The sequence below is a fragment of the Thermobia domestica genome, chromosome 8 (genome assembly GCF_964235325.1).
Source record: "Thermobia domestica chromosome 8, izTheDome1.hap1.1, whole genome shotgun sequence".
Taxonomy (NCBI): domain Eukaryota; kingdom Metazoa; phylum Arthropoda; class Insecta; order Zygentoma; family Lepismatidae; genus Thermobia; species Thermobia domestica.
Genome location: NC_137461.1, coordinates 192,388,159 through 192,404,208, shown reverse-complemented (window position 1 = coordinate 192,404,208; position 16,050 = coordinate 192,388,159). Strand labels below are relative to the sequence as shown.

The following is a 16,050-nucleotide window of genomic DNA, read 5'->3' as shown; positions in this document are numbered from 1 at the left end:
TGCCAGTTCATGTAGCTTTATATACAGTTAGGATATGTTGGTGGCAAATATTATAAAGTTTACAAACTATTTGAAAGGTGTATATCATTGGAATGAAAACCCGAGGCAGTATGAAACTGCGCAACATGCGCGTCATGTAATGAACTCCGTAATTTCGCAATGTGAAAAGGTAGAGAACAACTAGGTATATTGAAACACCAGCTATGTCTAGTGATGTAGCAGCGAGGATTCAGCATCAAGGGTTTTGGGCCCTGTTGATACCCTTCGTATTTAGGCAATGAAAAGTGAGATGTTAGCGATCGTGATTTTGTAGTTCGGGTAAATGAATTGAAATCTCGTTTGGACATAACGCTCTGACAGATATTTGATAGAATAAATCCTCCCCGCTGTTCTAGTGGCTAGCATGTGCGCCTTTCTTGTACAGGTCTTGGGTTCGATTCCCGGTGGGAGAGCCCTTGGGAACTAATATTGTATGTGACACATTATGACTCCTTTAAAAATGTACAATTTTAAATTTAAATCAGCAATATACCACAATTGAGAATTGCAATATACGATATTGACATGGTGAACTACAAAAAGAAGTGAAATATGAACAAAAACACCAGAGGTGCAAAAAGTGCAGCCAAGTTCGTTAGCATCAAAAAGTGTTGAGATGAGGATGGATGAGCAAAGTTCCTTGGCCACTGCATCTGAAAGAGACACTGGAACTTGGCGCGAGGTGTCAAAGAAAATGATGTTAAGGAACCTTAGGGATAGTGGTGGTGGGCGTGGTAGGTTTGGGACCACCATCAACCTTAGGAATATCAACTTTGCTAATGAGCTAAGGCACATATACAGAATATTGCAGTAAGATTGGTGGTTCGAAACCCAGACAAGGAAAACTTATATTCCACCACGAAGTGTCAAAGTAAATGATGTTAACGAGCCATAGGAATGGTGTTTGTGAGCGTGGTGGATTTGGGGGTCACCACTAGCCTTAGGACTGAAATGTCCCGGCCGTGAAACTAGGAACAGACATCTTAATGTATTCGAATATGTTAGACACCTTGCGCCAAGTTCCAGTGTCCCTTTCAGATGCAGTGGCCAAGGAACTTTGCTCATCCATCCTCATCTCAACACTTTTTGATGCTAACGAACTTGGCTGCACTTTTTGCACCTCTGGTGTTTTTGTTCATATTACATTTTCATCTAATATAGTACTTTTTTTTAAAAGCTTCACCATCAGTCTCATTACTTGAATTTGAAATCAATCGAGAACCAGATGTATCTCCTCACTCCTGGAGTTTAAAAACACGCGTTCTATCATATCTTTTGTAAGTAAAAAGAGGAAAAAAGCAATTTTGACAACATGGTATACATATAATACATATGTATGTATGTATGTGGAGTGTGTGTGTGTGTGTCTGTTTCCCTTTGATGAGGTTTTCACGTAATTCCCACTGATTGTAGTTGTTCTCAGTGATATATACTGATTCACTTAACGCCTCCTCCCTTCTTATTGATTTTAACAAATGTAGCATCATAACTTTCGTTTTAAAAAATCGATATTGATCGAATATGATGTGTCTTTTTCTAAGGACATGTAATCTTCTCAAATTGCTTGAAGTCGAAATAGGCCAATAACGAGGAAGTGTATTCTTTCCGATTTTAATGCACGTGTAACAATATTAAAAAAAAAAAACTTTATTTAAAACACTCAGATTTTTATAGGGCATAGTTGTGTTTTGTTGGAGATTAAAGACTTACTCCTATAATTTAGGGTTAAAATTAGTGAGGAGGAGGATCACTCACTTCAACAATGTACACCATCAGTTATTTCAACATGCTACTTCCTTCAATACAATTTATTCTCGTCATCTTATCCACGTTCACTTCTAGATTTTTTTATACGCCGTCTGGCACCTACTCATGTTTTCTTGCATTGATCTATGAACTTCACATCCTACGCGTAGACGAGCAGGTGGATGTGCTTGATGGGTATCTTCAAATTGCACATTCCTTCAAGATGTTATACGGCACCTCTCCATTTAAAATTGTTCACTTTTTAAAGACATATGTGTCATTGGAGAACTATGTCGTATTTCTTTCTATCTACGTGTTATTTATCTGAAAAATACAGTATTTGATGCAGTGTTGATGAATTACGTCCGAAGCAATATTGATTATCTGAAATGTTTTCGTATGTATTGTGGGTGAACCATCTTAAAGAATGTTAAATAAGACAACGTTGCAGGCTGACAATAACGATATTTTTCTCTGTGTTGATTACATACTGTTTCTCAAATGTTGATATAGTTTCATTTGATTCCTTAGGAATTCATCCCCCAGTTATATGAAGCAGATTAGTGTGCTGAGGCCTCTCATTAAGATATTCCCGTCCATCTAGACCAATTGAATAAATGTAATTTATTATTTTTTCTTCTAATTTTCATCACAACAAAACAAAGAATGTGTTGATTTTTTTTTTTTAAATTTTACAATTAAAAAATACACGAAGTAGCTTTACTTTCGGACTTCATAAATTGAGAAATATAAAATTTGTACTCTCAAAATATTTCTCAGTGCTGCTTCAATTCCGTTTAAGTTCGAGACCTGTAGTCGCAAGAACTTCGAGAAAAGAAGTGCAGCATTTGTGTTATCTCTTGAAACTGTATGTAAATACTAAATAGAACTGCACGAAGAAACATTTTACCTGGAGGTCCCAAGTCTACAATTTCATAGACAAATATCTTTTGTATATTCGCGTAAGATAAAATCATTATGTATGATGCATCAATAAAGATAAGCTTTGTTTCTTTAAGGAATTGTAAATGAAACTATTCTTATAACTTGTTTAGCATAAGCACCATTGTTATGTATTTTCATTAACTTATATATACATATCCTCTCTTATTTCAGGTGATGGTTGCGCTGATAAACCCCTAACCACGCTTTGGAAGAACTACTGTCAGAGTTCTAAACCTGATGTTCAGATGAAAGTGACCATTACTCAGGCGGGCCTGAAGGCAGTCACCAAGGAGCATGGTTTAACGGAGTACTGGAGCCACAGAATCACCTATTGCGCTGCTCCCTCATCGTATCCACGGGTCTTTTGTTGGGTCTATCGTCATGAGGGCCGGAAATTAAAACAAGAAATAAGATGTCATGCCGTTCTTTGTCCAAAAGAAAACACTGCCAGGCTAATGGCAGCTCAACTCAAACAGAAATTAGCACAAGCTCTTTTCGAATTTAAAAAAGACAAAATATGTAGGCAAAATGCAAGACTTTCTCTCGCGAATTGCGTGTACGATAATCCAACCCTTCCAAGACGAAAGATTCTGCTTAGTACTGGGGTACATAATTACCGCCCACCGCTTGAAAGATCAAAATCAGCTCCAAAATTGATGGTAATCGAAGAGAGCCTTGAGGAGGACGATAGACCTGAAGATCTTCAGGAGGAAGAGGAGGAAAACACAGCAGACGATCATAAATTGGAAAATAACGTAAGTGAAAGACGTATACGGTTTTTAGACGAAGTATCTGTGTGCAGAAATGAAGAAAAGAACAGCGTTAATGACAATCAGAATATCGAAGAATGCGAAGATTATGGTCATCAACCAGATGCCGAGGCTGAGAAATATGAATATAGTCTCGGCTCAGAATCTACGACCTCTGACATTGTTCGCGATTGTGATTCTTTATCATGTTCTGAAGGTGGAAACCTTTTTAATCAGCAAAACCAAGAATCGGGTTCTGAGGGTTGTAGGTCATTAACAATAGTTGAACATTGCCCAGCAGGGGAAGGTGTTGGTGGTAGTATTCAGTGCGAGATCGTTCTACCTCCTGAACTGGACAGTTTGACACTGGCTCTACGCCGATCAGTTACATTTCCCCCGTCATTTATTGATCCTTCAGATACGGGTACAGAAATAGATTCATTATCGGATGAAGAGGAAGACACAGGAAGTGATCCAGCAACTTCACTGACGAGAGTCGAAGAACAGGACAATATTAGTGATGAAAGTGGGTACGCTGAAGAGAAGGATACTCCTTACAAAGTTACGTTGGCAGATAGAGACACGTCGTGTGTTGAAGTATAATTTGGCGCTAAATGATTCTTGAACATAATCAGAATGTGTGTGAGTTCACAGTTACATAGATACATATATACAAAACTACCCAAATGTTTTATCATCTGTCATAGTCTACATTGAGCTCATAGTACATCTGGTGCTGCCAATAGTTTTTTCTCCACCCGCTAACCTGATCACTTTTAGTCACTTTTCTAGTACATACTTCATGACCAATAATGCAATACGCACACGGATGTTGTTTCATATTTGTAGTTAGGTATTAATGCTTGTGCGTCACATTCAAAATTGCTCCAATGTAATGAACTTTGTAAGAATTTCTAAGGCTAATTACGTGACGTGTTGCAATACGTAGATGAAATGTCTACGATGTGCTTTTTCATGTGTAATATACAGTAGAGGTTGGTTTGTAATATAGTTATAAAGAAATGACTTAAATTTTTGAGAATTGGAGCTGTTTTGGACCTGACTGTACGAGCCGTTGAATTTTGTATAGTAGTTTTTAAATATATAGTATTGAACAATGACAGATGTGTGTATATATATTTTTAATGAAAATCGATGTTCTAAAAAATTGAAAGACAATGTATATAATTACGATATATTTTGGATCTAGCCGGTGGAAGTGTATACAGGATTCAATTTAAAGCGAGAGCTATCTATGTATATTCTGTAGCAATGTTTCAGTAGAACTATAATTCAATTGGAATTTATAGTTGTCATTATTTTCACAGATAATCACTTAATTGCGCCACTGAAGATAAGCTATTTCTGGAAGTACATGATGCTAAATTGCATGAGGTCGTTTAAAAAATATACTTGTACTTTACAAGGAATTCCTTTCTTTAACATTAAAAGTGTGCTATACAATGTTATTAAGAACAGCAGAAGTGTATGAAGGCCATAATGGTTATTTTATTAAAACTAAAATTTCGGTAAAAGGAAATTAGAAAATGATCTGAATTTTGATGATCTTATGTTAATCAAACTACCAGAAATATAAACCAAATGTAACCAATTAAACCAGAATCATAAAGCATAAATGAACAGTAATTAATTTAGAATATACGACTGCAGATATCACAAACTGTTTATATATGCGTGTAGAAACTATTAAAATGATATTTTAAAAGCCTTTGTAACTATCCTTTGTGATTTCATCAATAACGCTTATTCTTTTGAACTTCGTATTTATTGATTGGTAGAGGTAAATAATTTGTAAATTGCATGCAAGTCGCCAGATAGTGAGCCACCAGTGTGTGTAATGTCGAGTATGATTTAGTTATTAATGTCAGCACTATGGGAGTCATTTTTAAAGTTGGCTGTATAAAAGCAATGTAGGAGGAAATGAAATTTGACTGATAAACTATTACTTGGGCAGTTATTTGAAGTCTATTAATGTTAGTGTTGGAATCCAAATTATGCAAACTGTTTATATTAGAATACGTGCAGTAGATAGAATTTATTTTATTTATTGATGACTTCTTTTACGTTGCGAAGTTAAGGCTCTACAACAGCAAAATAAATGTAAGATTACTATATCTTAGCGTCGGTCAACGAAATTAAATATTCGCACCGAAGATCATTTTCAGGTAGAGAATAAAAGTAAATTGTGCAATTACTAACCAACTAGGTAAGACATCTCGACACTTCAGTATTTAGGCTACTTCATTTGAAAAATACGGTAGTTAATCAGTCCCACGAGGATCTGTTGTCTTGAGGTTGCTGAGCTTTCCTTTACAAATGCCACCTTTCTTTTTCACGTTCCTTTGAGTATTAGTAAATTATGCTTTGTACTTTTCTAATAGAAGTAGAATCTTCGACTAACATATTTATACTCAACACAAATCAATGATAATTTCAGAAGATTGTCCCGGGAAGGAGATTTTAACATACAGAGATGAAAATTACTGCAAAAATACTAACAATAATCTACATTGAGAACACGATCAGAGAAATGATCCGGGCAGGGGCATTCCGTAACTTTTGGAGGTGTACTCCCCTCCAGGACACCACTAAAATTCTCGCTGGACCCTTTTCCAAACAATCTGTATAACTGCTATATGTACATCGTAATCATAGGATTGACTTTGAGTCCTATTTATGTTGTAATCATTATTCACAATTTTACCATATATCTGAAAAAACTATATACACGTTGCTGGAGCATTTGCTTTGTTTGGTAGTATTTATTTTTATGTTAAACTCTAAATACCACTGTACCACTATTTCAAAGTGTTATATGAAGAGTGAATAATTATCTGGTATTTCTTTCAACAAATTACATTATTCTTCTTGTCTAATTTTCCTAATACATTTAAATTTTATCATGCGCTTGTTGTAAGACAATTTTTCACTATTAGTTACTTAGTACGAACATAGGTGACGTGTTTAGTATCTTATGTGGGTTTATATGATTTGAAGTAATCATCCACAAATATTGCTGTCACATTTTACCACAAGAACGTGATAGAATATAAATAGATTTCTAACTGGTATGGCCCTTATAAATACGTTATCATAACATTTCTTAAAATATTATTTAAGAATCCTTGTTTGAAGGTGCGATATTTTACCGTTAGGTAGTTTCCTGCTCAATTATGTAACAGTTTGGAATATCTGTTGTATCTACGTGAATACCTGTTTTTAAAATGTAACGTTTATTATTGAAATTGAAAGCAGTGTTGTAGCTATAGAAGTTTGAAAGATGTTGGTCACAAAATACATATTGAATTTTAAAAATCCTAAAGTGTATCAGTTTTAGTTATCGTACCTTAGCTGTTAATGTTTTTAATTATAAATAAATTTGTCTTGAATTGTGTATTTGTAATATAAGAGTGGCACTTGATTATTTAAGCAATCGAAGAATGAACATTAAAAATACTCCATACGTATTTTGTTTAGCAATTTTAGATAAAACATTATATACCATGTATTGATTTATATATAATTTAAAAGAGTGTTGTAATAATTATGTAGCATTTTACATTACGGTGTTAATGGCAGTGTAACTATTCTTAACATAATAGTTGTTTCCAATGACGAATAATAGATGTAAACTTTTGAACTTCTTTTAGTCGAAGGGTATATGCAAGATACCGCTTTTTCAATTGAAGTGCCTACAAATTAAGAACTACCTGTCTTCTACCCATATAACGTATTTCCAACAGGTAATTTAACTTGTTAGAACTGAAGTGTGCATTAAAAAATTGCAGCTTATTAGTGTGAGCTAGATTTATACAGTCCTTGCTTGCCGGTCTGGATTACAGTGGACTGGATCAGAAAGAACCATATAAAAATGGCATCAACCTTAGTTGTAAACTGAGATTTAGTAAAAATTTCTTCTTGATTCTTTCTCTTCTTTTTGATTCAGTTTTATTTGTATATCATACAGAACATGAGCCATCTTTCATGAGATGCTATTTCCTCGAAGTCTTCGAGCAGCAGGTTATTTTTCGAATTTTTAGTTTGTTTTTGTAGAGGTTTCTACATACTTCATTACTGTCATCCTTTCAGGTTGTCTTGTGGTGGAATAAAGCCGGTGCACTCACATTTCCTGTAAATTGTATATTAAGCATTAAGAACTAAAAGTTCTTTGACGTAATTGCACTGATTTAATATTTTCTAATTATTTTTCTCTCGCTTTTTCGTAATAATGATTTCGTGAAATATTTATGAAATTCTTGAAATGTGTGTTCCCTCATATTTAACACTAACATTTTCTCCCTAAAAGATACATTGTGATGATGAAAATCAGCTTTATACTCCTAGCACTAAAATACTGACTGATTAATATATATTTTCTTAAAACAGATAATGCGCGTACATGGGATCACTATTCACTAGATTTTTAAAATGTATTTTTATTAGAATTGCGATTTACTTACAATTGTATTAGCATCATGGATTTTTCTAAATTTATTTTTTCACAGATCTTGTTATTGTCTATTGATCGGTGAAATATGAAATTAAAATCCGAGTAAAAGAATTGAGACTTTGTTTCGTAAATGTTATAAGTAAACATTGTGCTCTTAATATACAAACACTGTGAAAGTATTACTATACACTATAGTGATTTTAAAGTATGAATGGAGTAAATCAATATATACAGTATTTTACCTGTTTGGTAAGTTTTGTACACTTTTCGTAATTCAGTGTTTGCTGTTCATTGTTTTCTATTTGTAGTTCCTAATGTCACAAAAAATAAATTGTCCTATAGACAGCAGCTTCCATAAACATGTTATTCCATCTTAGAAGTACTCATTGTTATATAGTTGCCAAAGATGAAATATCATTCATTTCCACTTATTGGCAAATGTACACATGTCAGTTAGTTCAAAACCAATTTGTATTTGAAATGTTAGGAACCTCACACTGCGGTATATAGTTATATATTGTATAATGTATAGTTTACTGTGTAACATATCATATGAATTTCTAAATCACTGTATATCTGATGTGTTCTTCTAGATAATTTATCTAGATAGTAAACAAGCAATAATAACAAAATAACTGATATAACTAAATGAATATAAGGTGAATTCTAAACCAAAAAAAAATCTTCTTTAATTTACATCGAAAGAAACTGAGAATGTTGGGAATATATTGGTATTACAGTAAATGTGTCTGGTGGTTTTTCTCACAACAAAATATTCATATCTCAAACGCTCACATTTGGTTCAAACCCATTTTCTTTTGTAATATATAAAGAAAATGAATAATAATGTACTTTTCCAAATTCACCTTTTGAGCGTACTCTTGCGCCTTACATTTTACAAACAAAATAATATAAAATATATATAAAATAATAAGTTTGCTGTTTAGAAATTTCACAGAGCGTTTTAACAAGTGTATTTTTCAATTCCACTTAAATGTAAAAGTAGGCCTTCGAAAAGAAATCAAAGGTGGAAACTTATTAAATAGTACCAAAAATGAATTTCCTCATGTGATAATCGTTCATAGATGTCTCAGCACATTTTAGTACTTTCAGCATCTTAAAATCTGTGATAATGTTCTGTTTCAGTTCTTGTGTTGTATCCACAATGTATATAATATGAAAAATGTTGCACAATTATGAAAACGATAATCTTCGTCTGAAAGTATGAAGTAATAAAAATATATTGTTTACAAAGCTTTGTGTTTTTACTTTTTTTTTAACTTGTACACAGAAATAACTCTTTCCTTCAATGTAGAGAAAATTATTAACTATAAGCACAGTTTCTTTGGAGGTTATTGTATTACGCGAGTTTAATTACACCATTAATCCTTCATTTGTAACTAAACGTAGTAAGAGGTGATTAAATGTAGTATTTCTCTAACCATGAACATATCATACCTAAGGAAAGCTGCCAGGCTTCTTAAGTAGAATGTCGTTTCTTTAATCGCATACAGTAGTGACTAAAGATGAGGTTTATATAGGGAATGAACAAAAATATGAAAACACCTGAATAATTGCATCTTACCTTTATTAATAGCGAGTACGGCCACCTTTGGCACACACAACAGCCTGCAGTCGACGGGCATTGGAGAAATACAGGTCGCGTATGGTTGTCAAAGGGATGTTATACCATTCTTCCGCCAAAGCAGCTGCAAGTTATTGAAGAGACGACGGTGGTGGGTAGCGGGATCGCACCTTGGTCTCCAAAACTGGCCACAAGATCTCAGTGATATTGAGGTATGGCGATTGTGGAGGCTATGGCAGATGTGATACTTCATCTTCGTGCTCATCAAACCAGCCCTGGACGATGTGAGCTGTATGAACATTACCTCTGTCATCTTGAAAAACGGCATTACCATCTGGAAACAAAGTTTGTACCATAGAGTGATGATGAGTTCGGCAGAATACCAGAATATGGCTGCTCAAATCATCACGGAACCACCACCATGCTTCACTATTGGTAACAGAGTCTGTATCGTACAATTGTGATGGTGTTCTCCACATGTAAACTCAGCCAGCAGTTGGAAACAATGTAAATGAAGACTCATCCGACCAAGTGACAGTCTTCCGCTGCTCCATTGTTTAGTTTTTGTGGGCGTTACACCACTACACCGTGGGCGTTGGGCGTTTTGCGGGCGTCACCGTATAGCAGCATGGTCAACAGTCAGGAGTGGTTTCGAAATTGTAGGTCTGCCATAAATACCCTGCTTGTGGATTTCTCTTCTGGCTGTTTTGACGCTAACAGGTTTGTAAGCACTTGCTCCGTGATCTTCTGCTTGGTCACAATCCTATCCAATCTGCGTCTGTCATGCAACACACACTTCGCTGATGCTGTTTCCCGGAACACTCGTAAACAGTTATAATCTTCGTGCTCCTTCATGGCTAAGCGGTTAGCATGCGCGCCTTTGGTGCGGGAGACCCGGCTTTCATTCCCGGTGGGAGTTCATGTGGTTCGGATTCCACGTTAATCAGTAGGTCCACGTCTCATATAGCCTCGCTGTTGAACGGGACGTTAAACTTAAAATCAACTCAGCTCATGATCTTCGAGACTATGCCTCTTGATACACCAAACATTTCCTCTACTTTCGTCACGGAAGCTGCCACATACGTGCACTTACAATTTGTCCTCTTTGAAACGGTCAGCTCAGACATGATTCACAATAACCTGCACGGACCGTTCGCTGAACTGTAACTGGTCCATCTGTTCGATTGGCCAGGTTGTATACCTCACAGGATGTGCCGGTGACCACAGCAATACCTACAATTCAGACGCAAATCGTGTTTGAAATAACTCTTTTATACCAGGTGCTTCCATGTTTTTGTTCATTCCTTGTACTTGCACTTTCTTGTTTTTCTTTGTTTTCCACGACGTTCTACAGTATATACTTTTAAAATTTCTTGAGATTCCGGCAACTTTTTAATACTTAATACAACTTTGCTTATTTATTTTGGAATATCACAAATTCTCAGTTATTGAAGTTAAATAAAGTTATTCTTGAGGGCTTTAACCCTTTTAAAATCAGGTCTTTATATATTTTTTTTCAAAGGAAGTTGTGGAATCATTTAGAAAACTGCTGCTCGCACCTTAATTTTCTTAGATTTATAGTTCATGCTCATTGTCTTCCTAATGAATGAGACTTTCAAATGATGCTAAACATGCCACACGCATAAAATATTCGGAAAAAATCAGGGAAATTTCCCGAAAGAAACATTGTTTCGTTTTGATCGCCCCCTGGTGTGGCTTCAGGTGCTGGTAGCTGCACAAGAGGTAACTCAAAAAGTATTACATCCCTGGGTTTTATTTTTGTCAGGTTTAGTGGACGCACGATTAGTAGGTATAAGGATAGGAAGATTTTTCAAAATATATTTCGACACTTTCAAAATTTAAAAAAGGACAATTTAGGAAGGTCCTGCTCGTATTCTAATTATCTTTGGCTCATAATTCGTACAGAATTTTCTTCAGAATAAAGCAGGTTTTCGAATGATATACTCAACTGTCAGTTCATAAATCCGATAAATTTTCCCGAATATTTGCTGAAATTTAAAAAAGAAACAATTACGTGGCTCTACCGGCACCTCAAAGTCCGGTATCTATGTGTACGATACCTCGAAGAATACTTTACACCCTTGTACTTACATTTGTCAAGTTGAATTTAAATACGGTTAGTGGATAAGAAAAAATAGAAATTTTTCGAACCAGGGACAACCATTTTCGTAGAATATGTTATGAGTGGGGGAGGGGGAGAGAGAAATGAGAACGTGAAAGAATGTGTGTTTCCATATGTGAGCGATTGCCCCTAACTTTTATAGTGAAACTAGTGGCTCCGAAGCACTTATAATTGAATTAAGTACCCCATTAATCGTCATTAACCCCATAATTTTGACTACCGTATCGTATAAGGATTTAAAAAAGGTTCTAAGAGTTCCAATAGAAAAGAAAGAATAATTTTCGATCAGATATGTTGTTACATATATTTGTGATCTAAAATTATTAGAATCCTTTTCTTTAGTATATTTTATTACTCATTAGGAAAATTACGTGTGTTTATTTTGTGACGTTACTACCTTAGATAATATTCCATGGAGAAGTAATGGAAATGTCTTGGAGAACATTATTTAACGAAAACGCTATCGGAAAATCTATACTTATGAGGATACTGGATACAGAAATGTAAATGAACATAAGATTATCCTTAAATTATAGTAGCGTAGAGAAAAATGACAATTGTGACTTCTTGTACAAAAGGATGTTGAAAACTGTCTACCGGCCAAGGAATGTAGGCCGTTATCATAGTCATGCAATCTAAGGCGTAGGCTGGAGATAGCAAGACAGTAGAATTCGTGAAACTTGTCCACTGGAAGTGACATAATAACCGGAGATGGGCTATGTTAAACATGATACAATATGCATGAGAACTTGACATTTAACAGAAAATAAGGAGCAGTTTAGCATAAATAAGCACAGGGATGTTAAAAGAATACCATATGGATGAGAGGAAATAGACAGCTGTGCAACATATTTTTAACTTTTTTCTCTTTCCTAAAAAAGAATTACTGATCTCTATAGAGCTATTTACGCTAATTAGAGTGATGTATCTGGAATTTCTGTATCAGTCTCCAACTCTAAGAAATAGCCGTTTAAAATTTTGATCACAAAATGTTCTTATCGGTCTTACCTTTGTACGCATTCTCATGTTCTCTGTAATTAAAATAAAATAAGAAAACTGTCTTGCTTCACAAACTGATAAGTGTTCTTAATGGCGTTTTCTTTTGTACGCACTCACATGTTCTCGTTGCACGGTCCAATAATTGTCATCTAGCATAGAGACCCCCTCACATTTCCCCGAGTATCTTTCTTCCAGCACACGAATTGTTTGATGAAATCTTAAACTGTGTTCATCTGATACTGCATCTAAGTTCTAGGGAAAAAAGTCTAAATGCCTGTGGAGGAAATGAAATTTCAAAGGCATAATGCAATCCGTTTCTTGAAAACTCAGTATCAGTTCTTCAAAACTTTGGCATATTGTTCAGATTTTGTTTCCCAAAAAAAGGATTTACCACATTCTTCAGCACAACCCACGGTCTTCTCTCGTTTTTGTTAGGATTTCGCCGAATTGTGGATCTTTAATGACTTTTCTTATTTCTGCTCCAACAAATATCCCTTAAGTGTTGTATCTGTGATATGGGGAAATAGTGCCTTCAGGTAACTGAAGCCATTATCCTCTTTATCTGGAGCCTTGACGAAAAATTTCATTAATCTTATGTGTAATGGTAGTAAGTACATATTCTGCGGTTCGACAAAAAGTTCGTAACTAACACTTCCTGTCTGGTAGTCAACAACTCCCTTCCAGGCTATTGCTTTACATTATAGTTGATCGTTTGCTCTGCTGTGACATTCGTACAGTCTGTCAGGAAAGTAAATGTATATCTGTTTTTAAAGTCTGGCATTCCTGTGCTCTAATCATGAAGAATATGAGAATTAAATCAATCAAATATGAAGTAAGAGTAAGGAGAAAAGTCTAACCTCAATAAGACATTGCAGAGGGGCACAAGCTGTGAATACGAATAGTGCATAGTGTAAATAAAGGACGGCATAGAATAGAAAGCCAGAAACAACTGCTAAACGGAGAAAAAGATAGTAAAAATTGTCGAAGTGGGAACATAAAATACAAATACAAACAAATTCGCCGACAACTGAATGTCTACCAAGCAATGATCTTGGTGTAGTGGTTAAGGTGCTGGATTACAAATGCAAAGGTCGTTAGTTCGAATCCACTCCAAGGAGAACCTTTATTTTTAGTTTTGTTAATAATGCACACAGCTCATGAGAGATGGTAAAATATATCGTATTACCCTTTTAATATATTAAGTGCAAACGAGATAAAAATTTTAGTGACATTTATTAGAGAAGTGAAACCATGAAAACGGGGAAGTAGGTATATCTAATCAGGACTATTTATCAGAGGGCGGTGATCGGAAAAACGAAATTTTCCCGAATTTCGAACATGTGAATCTCTACAATAGTCAAATTTCTTCAGAAATATGCCTATTGCAGAGACCATCATATCAGAAATGCCGAAAAATTTCTAGGCACTTTTGCCGATCATCACCCTCTGGGACGAAAACCACCTTCAGTTCGAAAATTTTCTCTCTCTGTGTGTGTGTCTTTCTGTATATATGTATATAAGTTTCTTGTGAATGCCATAACCGTCGTGACTTTCAGCGGATTGAGACCAAACTTGGCACAAACATTAATTGTTGAAATATTTTGAATGAGTTCATTAGCCAGAATAATCAGATGAAAATGTTCAAAATGGAGGCCCTTCAAACTTAAAAAGTTCCAAAGGAACCAAATTTAGCCCATAAATGGGTATTCACAATGTTTGAGTGACTTTTCCCCTTTTACTGAAATATGTGTGTTCAAGGACGTACCGCTTTTTTTTAAATATTGGACCCAATTAATTACGTAAAGAAGGTTCGCGCCCTTTCTCTACGATCAAGCCTTTTTGCGGGGGGTATTTTCCTATCGGAACAAGACGATTGTTAGTGATGACATGAAGTTACACATTGAAAGTGAAGTAACTTGTGAAAAGTTTTATTTGAAAGAATAGTATAATAAATATGCTTTGCCTAATACAGAGAACTGTATACCATGTATTTCGAGTTCGAGAGCGTGAATGGCGAGGAGCGCTATTTGATTTACTTTTTAGTAACACATTGCATTGCAAATAGTGATAGGCAACATTAGTGGTAAGTAAAATAATAATTATTATTTATATATTACGAAAAGGTGTTGTTTGTGGCAAGGCAATATCTTCCTCAATTCTTTATCAAATATAATGATTGAAACGTCATGTTTCCCTTACAGACAAAATATTAATAATTTATATCGAGGGAACAGGAAATGGTAGAGGGATGGGAGCAACGTTGGACAGTATGCACTCATAGGACTCATAGAAAAATAAGCGATTTCAATGCAAAAAGAACGAAGAGGCATTGTCATGGGGAGTCATGGGGCCACGGCAGAGCCCTCTTTAGGCAAAATGTCAATAACATATCAAGAGAACAGGAAGTGATAGTGGGATAGGACCAACGTTGGACACCGTGGACCCATAAGGCGCATCGAAAAAATATGAGGGGGCGCCAGCCAGCCATACTTATTTCCACATGATAATATAAAATTATATTGTGCGAAATATACGCACGAGTTAGCTAGTAATATTTATTATTATTATTATTATTATTATTATTATCAACAACGTCCTTTCATTACGTGTGCATGTTTGACATGAAACCAGAGAGAAAATCCATCATTCGTAAAAAGAATAAGAATAGATAGTTACTTTAGCTGTGAAGGACGATGAAAAATATGAAAAGAGTGACTACCTGTAGCGGAAAGAAACAATACTTTCTCCCAAATGGATAAAAAAATCAAGCCAAGATAGATTAGAACTCGGGTGGCCGGCACGAAAGCCAGTGCTTTGTCCACTCACCCATTGTCGTTAGGGATTACAACCACTGCATTAACAGCTATCATTTCCGTGGGTTGTATACTATGATCACGTGTTCCTTCTTTGCTGGAAGTCAACAATGTTCTTACATGTAGTAGTTAAACTTACATGCTATGTAATACATGAGGTATTTAGACCTACATGCTCTCCATAAAATGTAATGAAAGGGTCATGCTGGGAAAAAGAAACAGAACATTGCTTAGACAAAACGGGAACTATTGGCATCAGAAGAAATATTTATCTACGAGGCATACGCAGTAACATAAATTCAGAATAGTTACTGTTTAGTTCAGTAAACGAAGAAAGTGGTATAGAAAGCAAACATGCCGCATCAACGAGATTGACCAGAGTTGACAGAGGCGGAAGGAGATGTGTAGTAATACAACAACTTTGGTTAAGTTGATAATTCGTCCTGTATCCTGTAACAAATCGTATGTTATACATCCCATCTTTACGGGAGAGCAGAGAAAGACTTACTAACCCGATCATATAGACACAAATGGATGTAACTGTGAGTACTACAATTTGG

At 35.3% G+C, this 16,050-nt stretch overlaps 1 protein-coding gene across 3 annotated transcripts in view; it reads left to right on the top strand.

Moving 5' to 3' along the window:
* Positions 1–6,864, top strand: part of LOC145693395 (uncharacterized) — a 398,952-nt gene extending 392,088 nt beyond the window's left edge. For all 3 annotated transcript variants that reach the window (XM_081769354.1, XM_081769356.1, XM_081769355.1), the window contains one exon: positions 2,902–6,864. In XM_081769354.1, the coding sequence (XP_081625480.1) occupies positions 2,902–4,082 (1,181 nt within the window). In that variant the 3' untranslated portion in view covers positions 4,083–6,864. The remainder of the gene's footprint in view (positions 1–2,901) is intronic.
* Positions 6,865–16,050: the final 9,186 nt, after the last annotated feature.